At 39.3% G+C, this 15,471-nt stretch overlaps 1 protein-coding gene across 3 annotated transcripts in view; it reads right to left on the bottom strand.

The window, feature by feature from the left end:
• Positions 1-5,961: 5,961 nt before the first annotated feature.
• Positions 5,962-15,471, bottom strand: part of ets1 (v-ets avian erythroblastosis virus E26 oncogene homolog 1) — a 35,512-nt gene continuing 26,002 nt past the window's right edge. For all 3 annotated transcript variants that reach the window (XM_063493622.1, XM_063493621.2, XM_063493623.1), the window contains 4 exons: positions 15,033-15,281; positions 13,083-13,343; positions 9,317-9,435; positions 5,962-9,136 (listed from right to left, as the gene is read on the bottom strand). In XM_063493622.1, coding sequence (XP_063349692.1) covers positions 8,921-9,136; positions 9,317-9,435; positions 13,083-13,343; positions 15,033-15,281 — 845 coding nt within the window. In that variant the 3' untranslated portion in view covers positions 5,962-8,920. The remainder of the gene's footprint in view (positions 9,137-9,316; positions 9,436-13,082; positions 13,344-15,032; positions 15,282-15,471) is intronic.

Genomic DNA, 15,471 nt, shown 5'->3' on the forward strand with positions numbered 1-15,471 from the left:
CTTTTTCTATTCCATCTCTCATCTCTCTGTTCGTCTCTGCCCCCAGCCCCCTCTCACTCCATCTTCAGCACCCAGATTCAGTCACAGTCTAGTTCACATATGGCCTCACCTGCACACAAAGCTCCATCTCACTCTTTTATTGTGCCAGTCTATTGCCTATTCACAGCAACGGCACAGCACAAATCAATCATCTTTCCTAATGGAAAGTCCACATTAACATGAGAAGACACTCCATTTCCGTCTCAGAATGCCAGGTCGACTGGTACCTGAGCTCCGGTCGATGAAGATCCAGGGCCCTGCAGGCGCTCTCATTTCAGGTGGGATAGCGAGGTGATGCCGTTAGGTCCAGGGGTGGCACCGGGAGTCAATGGTGTATTAACTGAGGATGTGACAATGGCAATAAAAATGCAAATTGCCATCCAAAGCAGGGGATGGCCTGGATCTGCCCTTCATAAGCCTGCATAATACAGTCAGCACACACCTGCTAAGACATGCGGTTCAACACGTCTCAAACATAACAATACAATGAGTGAGAGGAAGGGAGCGTGTGCGTCTATCCTCGAGACCATAACACCGGTAACTAAAAGAGTTTTCTTTTTATCACTGTCACTTCTCATTGATTTGTCTAGAAGTCTCCATTATGTACAATTTGTATTGGGTAAGAAAAAAAAGTTAATATGCTATTGAACAGCACTGGTCTCTACAAACCTTTTACCATTCTTCAAGTTATTTTTTGTTCTCATGAAAACGACTTCAACATGGTTTAACACCTATTTGACATTTTGAAACCAACATGCTAGACAGCACTCTTCGCCACAATCACCATAACACCAAAAGAGAAAATGTTTTTTAAGACTGATGGGTGATGTTTCTAGTAGCTCCAGAGACTTGGGCAGTTAATACCAGAGTGCAGTGAAGCTATTCTGGTGTTATTAGAAAATCTGTTGTATCCTCATTGTTGTTAACTTTGGGCAAATTAATCCATTATGCTTTGTCTGATATATTCCATACTAAGGTTAAAGGCCAAGTGTGTAAGATTCAGCGTGATTTACTAGCAAAAACTGTATCTCTGAGTCCAGTTCATTACACACACCCTCAATCATGGGAAGACTGCTGACCTGACAGCTGTCCAGATGATAGTTATCAACAGCCTCCAAAAGAAGGGTAAGCCACAAAAATGATTGCTGAAAAGGCTGGCTGTTGGTAGAGTGCTGTACTGAAGTATATTAATGGAAAGTTTAGTGGACAGGAAAGTGTGGTAGCAAAAGGTACATATTGTCTCGAAAAGTTATTTCAAAAACTTGGGAGAGCTTCACAAAGAGTGCACTAAGCTGGTTTGAGTACATCAAGGCTACTCTTGCATTCCTAATGTTAAGCCACTCCTCAACCAAAGCCACGAGAAGTGTCTCTTTCCACATAAAGATAAAGTTTGCATTTCATCATTTGGAAATCAAGGCCATACAGTCTAGAAGAGGAGAGGAAAGTCACAGAATCCAAGGTGTTTGACGTCCAGTGTGAAGTTTCTGCATTCTGTGGTGAATTGCATTGCAATGTCCTGTGGTGTCAGTTTGCAGTGTTTTATCACGTCCAAAGTCAACATAGTCATCTACAAGTAGATTTTAGATTAACTCGTGCTTCCATCTGCTGACAAGCTTTACAGAGATGCAGATTTCCTTATTTAGCATCTGCCTACCATGCCAAAACTATGAAAAGGTTTGCTAACCACGTTATTACTGTGTTTGACTCACCACCCAACTAACCTGGCTTGAACTGTGAAGAGGAAGATGAAGGCCACTATCAAAGCAACTTCAGTAACACCTTAGCAGTAACACCTCCATAACACACCACACTGATGCAGTAATTTGTTGTAAAGGAGCATCAATTAATCAATGCATAAATCAACACACCTTTTTACAAGGTAAACATTTCTGTATAAAACTTTGTTGCTTGATCTCGGAAAATATTTGAGATATATGTATTAAAAAAACAATAAATTGAAGTTTAATTAAAAATCACCTTCACTTTTCCATGATAGTCTATTTTTGAGATAGACCAGTAGTCTCTATGAAATGGCAAACCTCCATAATCCTTTAGCAGGGTCTTTTTTAGACAATGGTTTTAACTCTGTTTATGTTAGTGCCTGCATACTATACTAACACAAGGCAGCACAACTTTGAAGGGCAATAGGACATGAATATGTCCTCTGATAACAGTTTTTTTTTCTTTTGGGCCATAAGGACCCACAGGGACACATTGGTTGTATTTCAAAACTGCGTAATGGAATCACTGAGCTGTTGTCTCGTGCGTCACAGGGATTCTGTTTCATTGAAGAGGATATAATGTTGGGCAGTGAAGATAGATGTAGTTATGTTCTATCCACAGCAGAATTTTAGGTCATTAACATTAAAGATTGAGCTACAGAAGAAATTAAAAGTTGGAAAAGATTTTGGAGTTCAGTTTACAATAACAATCAATTTAAGGGACATTATATTTTAAGACAAAGACCCTACAATAATATGTTGAGTGACATATAATGACATAGAGTATTATATATTCCATATTATATGACATATAATAACATGTAGACTGTGTTACACGCTTTGCCTTCCAGTGTTGGATTTATGGTTGTTCCAGTTCCACTGCTTTCTTCACAGTTCATTTAGATGTTCTAACTCTGTATACATGTAGTCTAATACGAAAAACTGATAGAGGACAAATACTATAGCGTCACCACAACTTGTTCTAGTTCCATTCACAAACTCTGAGGAGTTTGACTGATTAAATGAGCCAAAGGGTGATTTACTTAATCTATTAAAAATTACTATGTTACTTAGGGACCAGACAACATTGCAACATCTGTCACATGCTTGTTATTTAGGATTTGTTGAAACTGATTCTGTAATCTGGCACAGCAACTATTCTCCCTATAATTACATTTGGATGCTATGCTGCTCCTTAACACTTGATCCAAGGCAAAGGGCACATTGTGTGTATGTATTTAAATTTCCATGTATAAGTGTCACATACGTCTCTGCAACTAATCCTAAAATATTTTAGAAAATACTGAATATGGCTATTGATGAGTAAGTAAGCCCTTTAATTGTCTAATCTCTCACTGTTTTTTTGTTTTGTGTCTTGCATTTAAATGCGTACTACTTTAAATCAAAAACAAATCTTGTAATTTAACCAGTTGGCATGTTACAGATTTCAGATAATACATACATTGCATTTGCATATATTGCAGTAATTATTATTCATACATTTGTAAATGTAATGATGAAGCAATAGCCTTCATCTGAACACAAAATGGCTTGACAGTTAATTGCAAGTTACTTTAGAATCTCAAAAAATGGAGAAATGATCTAATATCCTTCTGAGACTGACAGGTGTTACACTTCTCACTTTGAGCACAGGCGTCCTCTTCCTTTTATGTCTCAGTTTTCTGTTTCTCACCTTGAGACACTGCTTAAATCAGTGGAAGGTTTCTTTGAATAAGGCACAAAAGGGGAGAAAGAAGAGTACTGTGTCTGCGTGAGCCAGCTTTGTGTCTGTGGATGAGGAAGAGGTGGGTATGAGTAGTATCATAATGATTTGGATTTCGTTCCAGGTCTCTTGGAACATGCACTGTCTGGTGAAGTATTTTAAAAACCTGCCTCGTGAATGTGTCTGCTTTGGATCATCAGCCCAGTCAGAGAGAGGGAGGTGGAAGAAGAGAAGACCCACCTGCGTAACCTCAGCTTGTCCTCTGCCAAGAACACAAAACACTGATCCAAGAGAAGAGTATGGGTCTAATTTTGTCAGAAGACAGCTCTATCGTATCATGAGTCTTATCACTTTACATCATTTTTTTTTACATGGCAGTCTATTGTAAGGATTACATTTGTCAATATAAAATATACTTGTCTAAATGAATACATTTAAACTCCCTGAAATAATAAAAATAACATATCAAATTAAAAAAAAAATACAAAAATATGTTTAATGATTATTTTTGTAACTTTAGCTTGTTATAGTGGAGCCAAACAGCTGTGGGCAGCAGGCAACGTCCTTGCATGTTTTTTATCTAGAGTGGAATTTATTTGAAGGGTTGAATGGGCCTCAGTGTGTTGGTTTCGTTTTTATGTCACCTCATCAGTGTGCACGAAGCACAATTATTGAAACTCAGACACACTATGGACGGAATGTATTTCAAAGGGAAACAATACGCCTCCTTTGAAGCACCACAGCAATATGTACAAAGGATGAATGTGTTTGACAAATTTTACCACTATGACCTTGAGGTTATTACAGAATCAGGTCTTTACTCAAACAATTTTTCTGTGCATCTGTTTTTGTTTGTCTTCATTAGTAAATCAAAACTATACGTATATAAACATACACTTTTTGGAGACTTTATTCGGTACCCCCATTTGCCTTCAGAACTGGCTGAACTCTTCATGGCATAGATTCAACAAAGTGCTGAAGACATCCCTCAGAGACTTTGGTCCATATTGATATGATAGCATCACACAGCTGTGGATTTGTTGGCTGCACATCCATGATGTGAATCTTCCTGTTCTACTACATCCCAAAGGTGCTCTACTGGATTGATTGGATGATTGTGTTGGCCATTTGAATGCAGTGAACTCACTGTCATCTTAAAAGAAAACAGTTTGAGATTATTTAAGCTTTGTGAGATACCATGAAGGAGCCACCAGAAAATGAGCAAAATGTGGTCATAAAGGGATAGACATGCTCAGCAGCAACACTCAGGTAGGTTGAGGTGTTTAAATAATGCTCAGCTGGTGCCTAAAGTATGCCAAGAAAATATCCCCCATACCATTACACTACCAGCACCCTGAACATTTGAGGTGAGATTGATCCACATTATCATGCTGTTAATGCCAAGTTGTGATGCTACCATACAAATGTCGCAGCAGGAATAAATTCATCAGAACAGCCGATGCTTTTCCAGTCTTCCACTGTGTGCTATTTTATTGAGCTTATGTGAATTGTAACCTTAGTTTCCTGTTCTTATTTGACACAAGTGGCACCCAGTGTGGTCTTCTGCTGCTCTAGCTCCCATGCTTCAAGTTACAGTATATTATGCATTGAAAGATATTCTTCTGCATGCCTTGGTTATTTGATGCTTTCTGAACAATTTGAAGGATTCATTTTCACCATTCTTTAGAAAAGCCCTGAGATGGTTGTGCAGGGAAAACCCCAGCAGATCAGCATTTTCTGAAAACTTAGACCAGTCCGCCTGTTACATGTTTCATTCAAAGTCACTTAAATCACCTTTCTTCTCCATTCTGATGCTCAGTTGGAACTTCAGCAGGTCATCTTGACCATTTCTACATGCCTAAATACATTGAGTTGCTGCAATGTGATTGGCTAATTAGATATTCACTTTAACAAGCAGTTCAATAGGTATACCTAATAAAGTGTCTGGGGTATGTACTTTGACATGATTAATAGTTTCTCTTAATTTCACTTCATATTTTACAAAGTGATCTGCAGATGAGTGATAACTCTAAACTAGGGCTGTCATTTTACTGCCCAGTTATTGTGCAGTATTATCACAGTGACAATAGCACAATATCTGGAAATGCAAACAACAATATTAATAACACTATGATTAAATTTCATCATTTAGTTGTTGTTTGCTGTTCAAGAACAGTATTGCAGCCAAAGTATGAATATAGGGAGCTGTAAAGAGACTATGCAAATCAAAGCACATTACATATATACATACAATATTTCCATATATGTTATTTTCAGTAATGGCATGTAATCCCTACATTTCACACCCATACAATGGTATGGGTGTGAAATGGTACCCAATGGTACCCAATGAACTGTGACCACTATCAAAGTTAAAATCTATATTCAAACTATATAGCAAAGTGAAGAAAACCACTAGGTAGGCAGATGGTTAACCTTTCATGTGAACTTTCACAATAAAAACACCACACGCAGTGATAAAATCTTTCTTCACATATATTTTATAACATTTTGAAGTACATTAAGTACATTTTGGAAATAGAAGCTACAGTTTATAAAACCTTTCCAGCAGAAATCATTGATGGGCCAGCATCAGCCTTTTTTTACCTCTAGCAGACAGGTCTATTTTCTATATAAAAAATGAATTCAAAAACAAAAACAAAAAGAAATTAGCTACATTATTTTGTCCTGCGCTACCTTTAAATTCCCATGAAAGCACCAGCTGTCTGCATCTCGTCTTTTATAAAATATAAATTATTGAAAAATATTCAAATGCTTGTGAACTAAATACAATAAAAATGATCTCATAACAAAAATACAAAGACACTATAAAATATACAAAAAAACAACATCCAAAATAACAAGTTTTCCTTCTGAATCCATTCCGAGATATGCATATGCCACAAAATATTGTTAGGTGTACACTTGCCTGACTAGGTTTCATTAATACATAAGACCTGCAGTAGACTGTAGACTCTGACATTTAACAACAGTATAATTTCCTGACAAAATAAATGTCAAAATATTAACATTTTAGGTAACAGAAATGTTTTCTTCGAGCACATTGATCTTATGAAGCCAACCATACTAACATTATGACGTTTGTGTTGGGAGGAAAAAAGAAAACATTTTTTTAATACAAACAGATAAAAAATAAGTCTTTTAAGCTCACTTTAATACAGAACACTGACATCAGAAAAATACCTGAACAATACCAAAGAGAAAAGAAAAAAAGAGAGAAAGAAGATTTTCAAAACACTGGCGTCAACATATGCAATAAAGGAATGAACATACAGTGCAGCTTATTACTGACCCAACTGTTTAACTTCCTATTCGCTATCTTGGATAAGGAAACATTAAGCCAGTGCTGAATAACAATGGACAAGCTTGTTACCAGTTACACAGTATGAACGTATACATCATCTCTTACCTAAACTTAGCGGGTATCCAAAAAAAAAAAAAAAAAACATCAGCAAAGACATTACTCTTTGTCCTTAAGCTGTGTGCTTTCTGACATATTAACAAAAGATAAAAGACGACATTTCACGAATACGTGAGAGGTTTCTGGTCCCCATCTTCTAACGTTGTGGGTGCACCGTGGCCAAAGACCTCACATGGGCTTTGGTTATTATTCCTGCTTTGTCTTTTGCTTATTTGTGTAATCTGGGTCTCAGTAAAGCATTATGAAACAGAATCTGTACAAATAGACATCTCAGAAGCTATTTTCATCCATATGGGTAACTTTCAGCTACTGTAAACAATAACATTGTATTCTAATATAATACTCAACTTTGGCATTTCCCATAAGGCTAGTGTACAGCCACTGTTCCCACTGTTTGGGAGGAAACTGTTGCCAATTTGCTTGTAACCAGTCATTCATTTCTGAACTGAATGTAGATAAGTTGCAAAAGAACGTAAAATTGAAATGGAAGCCTCTGCCATCCGTCCTATATGTCTCAAGCAAGTTAACTTGCATCACTTGTATCAACCTGTCTTCATCAGACATCACGAGAGATCACCTACATTATCCACATCACCCATCACCTTCATCTATCCTCTAAAGTTTCAGATTCTCTATAGTCAACATTTATAGTCAGTTTTCCTATTACCTGACCTGCTTTCCTACACTGTACCTTCACACTATACTACCCTTCCTTATGGCCAAAACGTACAACACATTTGAAAGAGAATTATGCAAGATAACATCAGCAAACCAACTTGCAATTTTACTCTCTAGGCAAACACGATTAATATGAAAACGTGTCTAAAAGTAAGCTTACATGGGCAGTGAAATGAAATTATGCATCTAATCTGCACATGAAACAGCTCCTCTTACTCCTGAATTTCCCCACATAAGATTGTCTACAGTTTGCTAATACTGGTGGTATATGCAAAAAAAAAAAAAATGCACGACTTTCAGTCACAATATGCGTCTCTAACGAGGTGGCAAACATGTACATAAAGGTGAACGTGTCAGTTTCAAAAGCAACGGCTACTTTCAGTTGTCTTTCAGACACTCTTGCTATGAGTAACCTCACCAGGTCTTCACACTCTGCAAAGCAAGGGGCCAGTGTCTATAGTGTTGTCTGATAACGCATCAGCACATTTCAGTTGAAGGTTCCTTGAGAACAGATGAGTAAAACTTGGCATCTAATATTTGGTTCCACTGTAATACCGTCACTGAGAACAATGTGAAAAAAATACCCTTTACAACACTTATCCAGAAGATGTACAGCAACTGTTTTGAGAAATCGGCATTAGTATAGTGGCACAAGCGTATGCTCTTTAAACAGCAATTTATACCAGACACTTTTTTTTTCTTTTCTTTTCTTTTTTTTTTTGGTCCTAGCTGAAAAAAGTCTGTCACTGCCAAAGGGAAAAACAGTAAGCATGTATGCAAGTATGAGATTATACCTTCCTCAGTTCAGTTCAGTTCAGGTTTTTTTTTCTGCATTTTGGCAACCGTTTTCTTAGCAGGAACTTTCCGCTTCGTTTAGCCCAACATTTCTATTGTCTCTCTCTCAGTTCTCCCCTACTTTGCTACTTAGTCAGAACAGAACCTGAAATCTACCCAGTAACACTTTGTCTGCTTTGAGCTGCTAAATGACACCAGTATAAGTCACTCATACACACATACACACATGCGTGCACACACACGCACCTCAAACGCAACAGGGTAAGAATACAGGTTTTAGGCTTCTGCCTTCGGTTTTAAAATTATGGTCTGAGAGACAGGAGCTCAAAGTTGACAAAGACCACAGTTATTCGTTTAAAAAAAACAGCAAAAAAACCCAAAAAACCAAAACAAAACATTTTTGGTCCCCAAAATAATTGGTTTACCAATTCTATCAAACAGTTAAGACCACTTTATGAGCCTCAGTCCAAGTGGCTCCTTAACTTTTTGTCTTCACTTCCTTTTTTTTTTTTCATATCTGATTCACTCGTCCGTATCAGGCTTTACATCCAACATTGCATGCAGCTCCTCGGGAGTGTACCCCAGCAGGCTTTTCAAGTCACAGACAAAGCGGTAGACATAGCGTTTCCCAGATGTCTTGTGAATGATATTCTTGTCATAGTAGTAACGCAGGCCACGGCTCAGCTTCTCATAATTCATCTTAGGCTTGTTTTTTCTTTTGCCCCACCTTCGAGCAACCTGAAAAAGCACAGTGAACAAGCCTGTCAAGATGTGCCAGAAACATTAGAATACATACTTTTGTTGAAACTTGCAATTAATTGAGCTACATGGAACAAGCAGCCATCTTGTTCATCTGGCTAACTACTTAAGACCTCCCAGCACGTGTGCCAGATGACCAGTGGGGTCGCAACCTCTCACCTCATCTGGGTCAGAAAGCTTGAACTCCCAGCCATCGCCTGTCCAGCTGATGAAGGACTGGCAAGACTTGTCGGTCAGTAGCTCCAGAAGAAACTGCCACAGCTGGATGGGGCCACTGCCTGCAGAGCAGATGGGGGTGGAAGGGGAGAAGGTGTTCGTTTAAGAAGAAGAGCTATATACACTGAGAGGACACATTGTTGTTTGTGCAGATGCCAGTTGCTGTGGGGATTGATTGAGGTGAGGCTAAGTTCAGAGCAAAAGATCTCCTGTTGTTGGAAAATATTCCCAAGTCCCATAGTCTGCTTAACATTTTATCGAACTAAACTAGTACATTTCACATAATAATACACCGAATCTAGGAGATATATTCCCATCAGTCCATGAGCTATGCAGAATGCGTTGAGGAACAGCACTGTCTGTACAATGTACTGTCTGTGATAAAAGTCAGGGCCAGAAGAAGCACGACACTAAGTACTTATGCTATATATGAAAAGTGTTACATATTCATGCAAATTATTCACTTAATTTGAAAAGAGGAACAAAGTAAAGCTTCTAATCTGGGTCAGACTGAAGTACAGCAGTGGAACTAAATGTCGTCCCAAGCACAGAAGTCCCATTCATCATGTATTCCCTTGTCTGCCAGTTGCCCTGTGCAGTATGTGAATTTAGAGTGAGAGTCTGTCTGCAAGAGTTCCACACTGATGAAATCACTATTTTAAAAATAAGAAGGGCTGCATTTAGGCTTCAGCAGCACATCTACTGTACTTGAATAGAGTGTGTTTTAAGAAAGAGGGCAGTTGCCAAGTTCAATGCAAAGTTAAGAGGGTGCATTTTTCCAAGAGTAACGTTAAATGAATAAACTAGTAAAACATCATTTCAATGTAAGAGCAAAAAGTTTATTAGAGTTCATGGAAAAAAAAAAGGAGGGAAAGCAGAACAAAGGCGATAAAAAAAAAAGCCTGGTTTTGTCTCTGAACTAGATTCACTGCAGTGCACTTTGATCGTGTGGTTTTTTTTGGTTGTTTTTTTTTTTTTTTTCAGCATACACACGAACCCACCCACTTTTGAGGCTTGCATGTTGAAATCACACCTGCCAGTGCAGCACACCGCCTAAGCAAAACTGGAGCTAAGCAAAAGTCACCTCTCTCGAGTGCCTCAGAAAACCAAACGTACCCTTTTTGTAACAAAAACAAAAGCATTCAGGGAAACAGATGTGTGGGTTGAACAACTCGAAATTTAGAGCCCTCTAAGGCCTCGCAGGGACTGAAGAAGAAGGTGCATGACAGCAGCCATTCCGAGTTTGGAAAATAAGTGGCTCTGCAACACCGGGTGTCACTCATACAGAAAGCTTTGACTCGTGTTCCTGCTGCAGTAACTGTGAGCCCACATAAGGGTAATACCAGAACCTCGTGCTTTCATGCCACAATGTAATCAACCCTTTTTAAAATATGTTAAAATCTTAATGCACAATGGGCCTTACTGAACAAGCATAAGGTTGGGGCTCGTCTTCATAACGTTAAGTATTGAATCCATGGATATATGAGTCTAAAACCTATGTGGCTATTTAAAGGACAATAATTCAAAGGTGTGGATACAATTTTTTAAAGGCGAGACCAGCTAATATTGACTGGCAAATTACTATTTTTTACAGCGTTGCAATGCAAAAGCCCTCTGTGTGTACGAGCAAATACATGCAATAGTGAGACAGAGAGCGAAATATCATGAGCCAAAATGAGAGTCTGCTATGTTGTAAGGTGGCCTGATGTTATTGCAGACAGAGGTGTAAATGATGAATTGTCGCAGGAAACCACGCAGATGGCAACTGGAGCCTTATCTCCCTGCAGCCTTATCAGGTCCCCTGTCCTCGTTACAAGTGTCACCTGTCACCCCGTGACTTAAACAGGAAGTCGAGCAAGAGCAAGCTGTCGAGCTGTCATAAACACTGTTTTGGAATTGTACAAGAGCTTGTTTCTTTATTTTGAGGGATTTCTTTTTTCCAGATAGAGGTCTCTTTCTCTCTCTTGCTCCCCCGATCTTTTTTTTTCTTCTGTTTTTATTCACCCACCCACACATGCACATGGGCAAACACAAAAATGCTTCCATCTTTGAAAGACCACAACTCTCTTTGCACTGCTCTTTAAAATAGCAGGGTCCAGAGCAGCAGTTAGAAGTTTTTGGTTGTTTTTTGTCTTAAAAACTGGAGTGTTGTGGCATTATTACCTTCATAGTTATAGTTTCATAGTCAAAACAAGTCTCTTCTCACATTAGGCTGAAAACAGCTGCCATGCTTTCCTTACAAGTACACAATTTGGAGTTGAAACATGCAGTACATAAAAAGACAGATTATTGTAAAGATGCTGGGGAAACATATGGAGGAGGAAACTATGCAACTATGACTCGTTTAAAATATGTTTACGCCCTGACTGCTTGCAGCCAGTTTGCATTGCCTCTGCTGGTTTAGTGCGCTGGGAGAAAACAGATTTAGATCATTCTAGAGAAGCTCTGTGCCTTGGTCTAATCCATTTGATTATAAATTCATAACTATATCTTTCCAACATTTCATAAATGACTTACTGTTCTAAAAGTGGCTCTTGAACTAATGACCATACAGCTGACCAATTAACTTGTGCATACCAACTTTGGGGCACTCTGCAGAGATCTGATGTATGCATTGTTTGTGACGTTGGAAAATATGCTTGGATTTCCCCCTTTTTCCAATACTGGCAGTCTTACTGCCGTGTGACTGTAATTTAAACAAGACCAAAAAAGTCCCAAACACTCTGTGAAGAGTCGATTCAGCATCAGCGTTCAACTGTGTCAGTGTTCAGCTGTGTTTACAGTTCAGCTTTAAACTAGAATAACTTGAATTAAACCCCTTTGCAGGGATTTGACAACTTTTCTCTTCGTATGTTCGTATGGCAATTGACATTAAAAGTCAGCTAACTTGAGGCCAAAAAAACTGAGTTATTTATGTCATCTTTCTTGATTCATATTAACTTAAAAGTTGTATTTATGGCTCAGTGCCGATAAACGGTTAAGAAGTAGTAACAGCAGCAGTTGGGTTTCTTTTTTTTGCACCCTTTTGAAACCAAAAGTCATGCCAGATGCTAAAATAGTGCATTTGCTGCACAAGAGCATTTAAAATATCTCTCCATCTTACTGAACTTGAAGAACATACATAAAGCAGCTTTTTCAGCATGCATGAGTGAGAAGATGCCTCATGAGATGAAGAGATAATTTTACTCTGCTCTGGTGTTATGTGCAGGGGCAGGCATAATTTCTAAGTTTCACGAGCGTTGCTAGGACGACCTGGAAAAAATAGGTTGAGATGCGGGCTGCCGATAAGAAGAAGGTAGATGAGAAGGCAGAAAAGAAGAAGAGAAAAAAAAAGCGAGAGAAAAAGAAGTGAAGTAAAAGGAGGCATGAGTAAAATCTGTTTTATTTCCTGTGATGTGCATAACTTGGGTTGCCTGGGTAAAAGGTGTGCTTTTTTTCCCTTCTTTGGTCTAAAAGTGTTGCATTCAGGCACCACAAGATTTGGCACTTTTGCAGAGCATCAACAAGTTTGTTACACCACATTATACACTGCATTTTGTGCCCTACAGAAGTGTTTATATTAAAATGATATTCACAGAAATCAACAATCGGACAGGTTTTCCATATACGTCTACCGTTTGCATGCACGCGATCAGAAAAAATACATATAGACCAATATTACTCTTTTAATGTAATGACTGCGTATAAATATAAAGTCTAGACATCTTACCTGTGTATCCTGCCAGTGCTGCTGCTGGGATGACGGGTTTGTCCTTGCTGAGGTCTGAGCGCTCCCTCACATAGTCTTTAAAGGTGCCCTTGGGCTTGTGGCCATGCAAGGCAGCGGGGTAGTCTTCTGAGTCAAAGCTGTCATAAGACGGTACCCGCTGCAGGCTGCTAAATGAAGACTGGCTGCTCCAGGACTGGGTCAGTCGGTCGCAGCTCTCATAGCTTTCAATGCTCTCAAACGAGTCCTGGCCACCAAGCTTACCTGGAAGGGAAAGGGCGAAAAATAAAAAATAAAAATTGGCAAGAAAGCCATTGTCATGTAGGTAGAAACTCTAAACTCACACACATTACTGTGATTTGAAACTCTGACATTGTTTGTGGACAAGCTATATGATATTAAAATTTTAGCAATTAGGCCATTTTGATGATGGCAAAAATCTTAAGATGATTCCCGTCAATGTTGCATTGATGTTGGCATTGCACATTAATAATTACTCAGTTTTATAGCATCATTCAATTTGTCACAGTCACACACAGGCTATGTTTTTTTTAGTCATCCCAAGATGAACCAAGTCTACCACAGCCTGATGGAAAGTGACTTTGGGCTTTCGGTAAGAGCCAAAGTTGAACTGATGGAAAAGAAATAAGTGCACTCGCTATATGACACGGATAGAGTCGATGACAAATCACTATTACCTCCAAAACTGTCGGATGGCGAAACTTGAACAATAGCAAATAACTCTGAATTAATTGCGAAAACCTTGCTGAGATTTGACAAAAGGGACATTAGCCACACCTTAGAAGTAAATTGTTTTGCTCCTCACTAAGCTATAGCTTATTGCTCTGTACAGTGCCACGTCCCTCCATTTCACACCTCATTTCACTTTCACAACCAGCATTTGGGTTTGATTTTAAATGGAAGACATTCACACAAATTGTCCCGCTATTTTTGGCCTTGAGGACGATAAGAGGAGTCTTTCAGTGGTAAGCCATTAACAAATGACAGATAATGCCGTGCCGCTATTGATGCTGAAATCTTCAACTGGTAAAATTGGAGCCACATGTGGATATCAATTGTGCTACAAAATACTTTCCCACGTTGGGAGAGCACAGTTCAATGCGCAAACACTTGGTATGTGTGATGCATGGGGATTGGATCTCAAGCCTTGCAGGCAAATGCTTAAAGCACTGGATGGAGGACTCGTATGGTTTACATGGCACTTGCTAATAATTTATACAGCTGGGGATTTGGGAGAAGAAAAACCCTAGCTTTATGGGTAACAGTCTAAATCATACCGCTAATTCCTCTGTAAACTATTGCTGGGAGAGAAAACAAGCTCGAGCATTCAGAAAAGCAAACAGTTTCATGAGAAAACCCCACGCTTGCTAACTGAGGATGACACCTCTATCTCCTTACCCAGAACCCTAAGGTTGAGCCGAAGAAAGGAGGCCAAGAAAAACAAGAAAGAGAAAAAAAATACCTTCTTTTTTTTTGAAGGTTACACCACTTGAACTGTTTTACATAAGGGACATGCGGCAAGAACAGAACACATTGTGGCTTTGGTTCGTGTATCGCTCTGACAAAAACAATAGAGTTTTTTTTTTCCCAACCCAGTCTAGAGTGTACAAGTCGGGTTTGCTTGAACCACAAGCCAACCAGAAGGCCTGCTTTTCTTCTCTTCTAATACTTGCACACTGATGTGGCATGACAAGATTCTGGTAGCTTCAGCACAATCACACGCAGGCAGACACCCACAGAAACCTTCAACTTTTACATGCATTCAGACAAACTCGAGCAAGTGCATGTGGACGCATTTATTAAGCAGGTAATTCGAGCAAACCTTCTGAGTAAAATGTAAATGCACCACATTTTTACTGCAAAGCTAATCCCACATTCTTTAATGTCTCCTCAAATCTCAGCCACGTACTTATGCATTGTACGATCGCTCACCTCTGCTGAGGCGTCCCACGCACATGTTGTCAGGTGACACCACCTCTTGCTTGACAGAAAAGTAGTCTCCCGGCATGGCGTTGAGGGCCGTGTCCCGGAGGATGACCGCAGCAGGGTATTCACTCTCATATTTGAGGGTCAGCAGTTCTTCTGAGCTGATGGGATGAAGTGTCTGGTAGGACTCTGTGATGAAGCCGGGCTCTGAGTATTCAGAAGGAGGGACACACTGAGCGTGCTCAACACCATAGCCTGGAGCAAACAAAGGGAAATGAGTGTAGATAGAAAGCAGAGAAGGAAGGCAAGCAAGGAGCAACACAGAGGAGGAAGATCGATCTTAAAAGGAGTGGAGTCATTATCCCTCCTGTGCTGAGCCACCACCGAAGTTCTCGGCGTGTGAATAGTCCAAAAAAAATATAGCCCTGAGCACACGGGAACAATC

The sequence above is a fragment of the Pelmatolapia mariae genome, linkage group LG14, assembly GCF_036321145.2.
Source record: "Pelmatolapia mariae isolate MD_Pm_ZW linkage group LG14, Pm_UMD_F_2, whole genome shotgun sequence".
Classification (NCBI taxonomy): domain Eukaryota; kingdom Metazoa; phylum Chordata; class Actinopteri; order Cichliformes; family Cichlidae; genus Pelmatolapia; species Pelmatolapia mariae.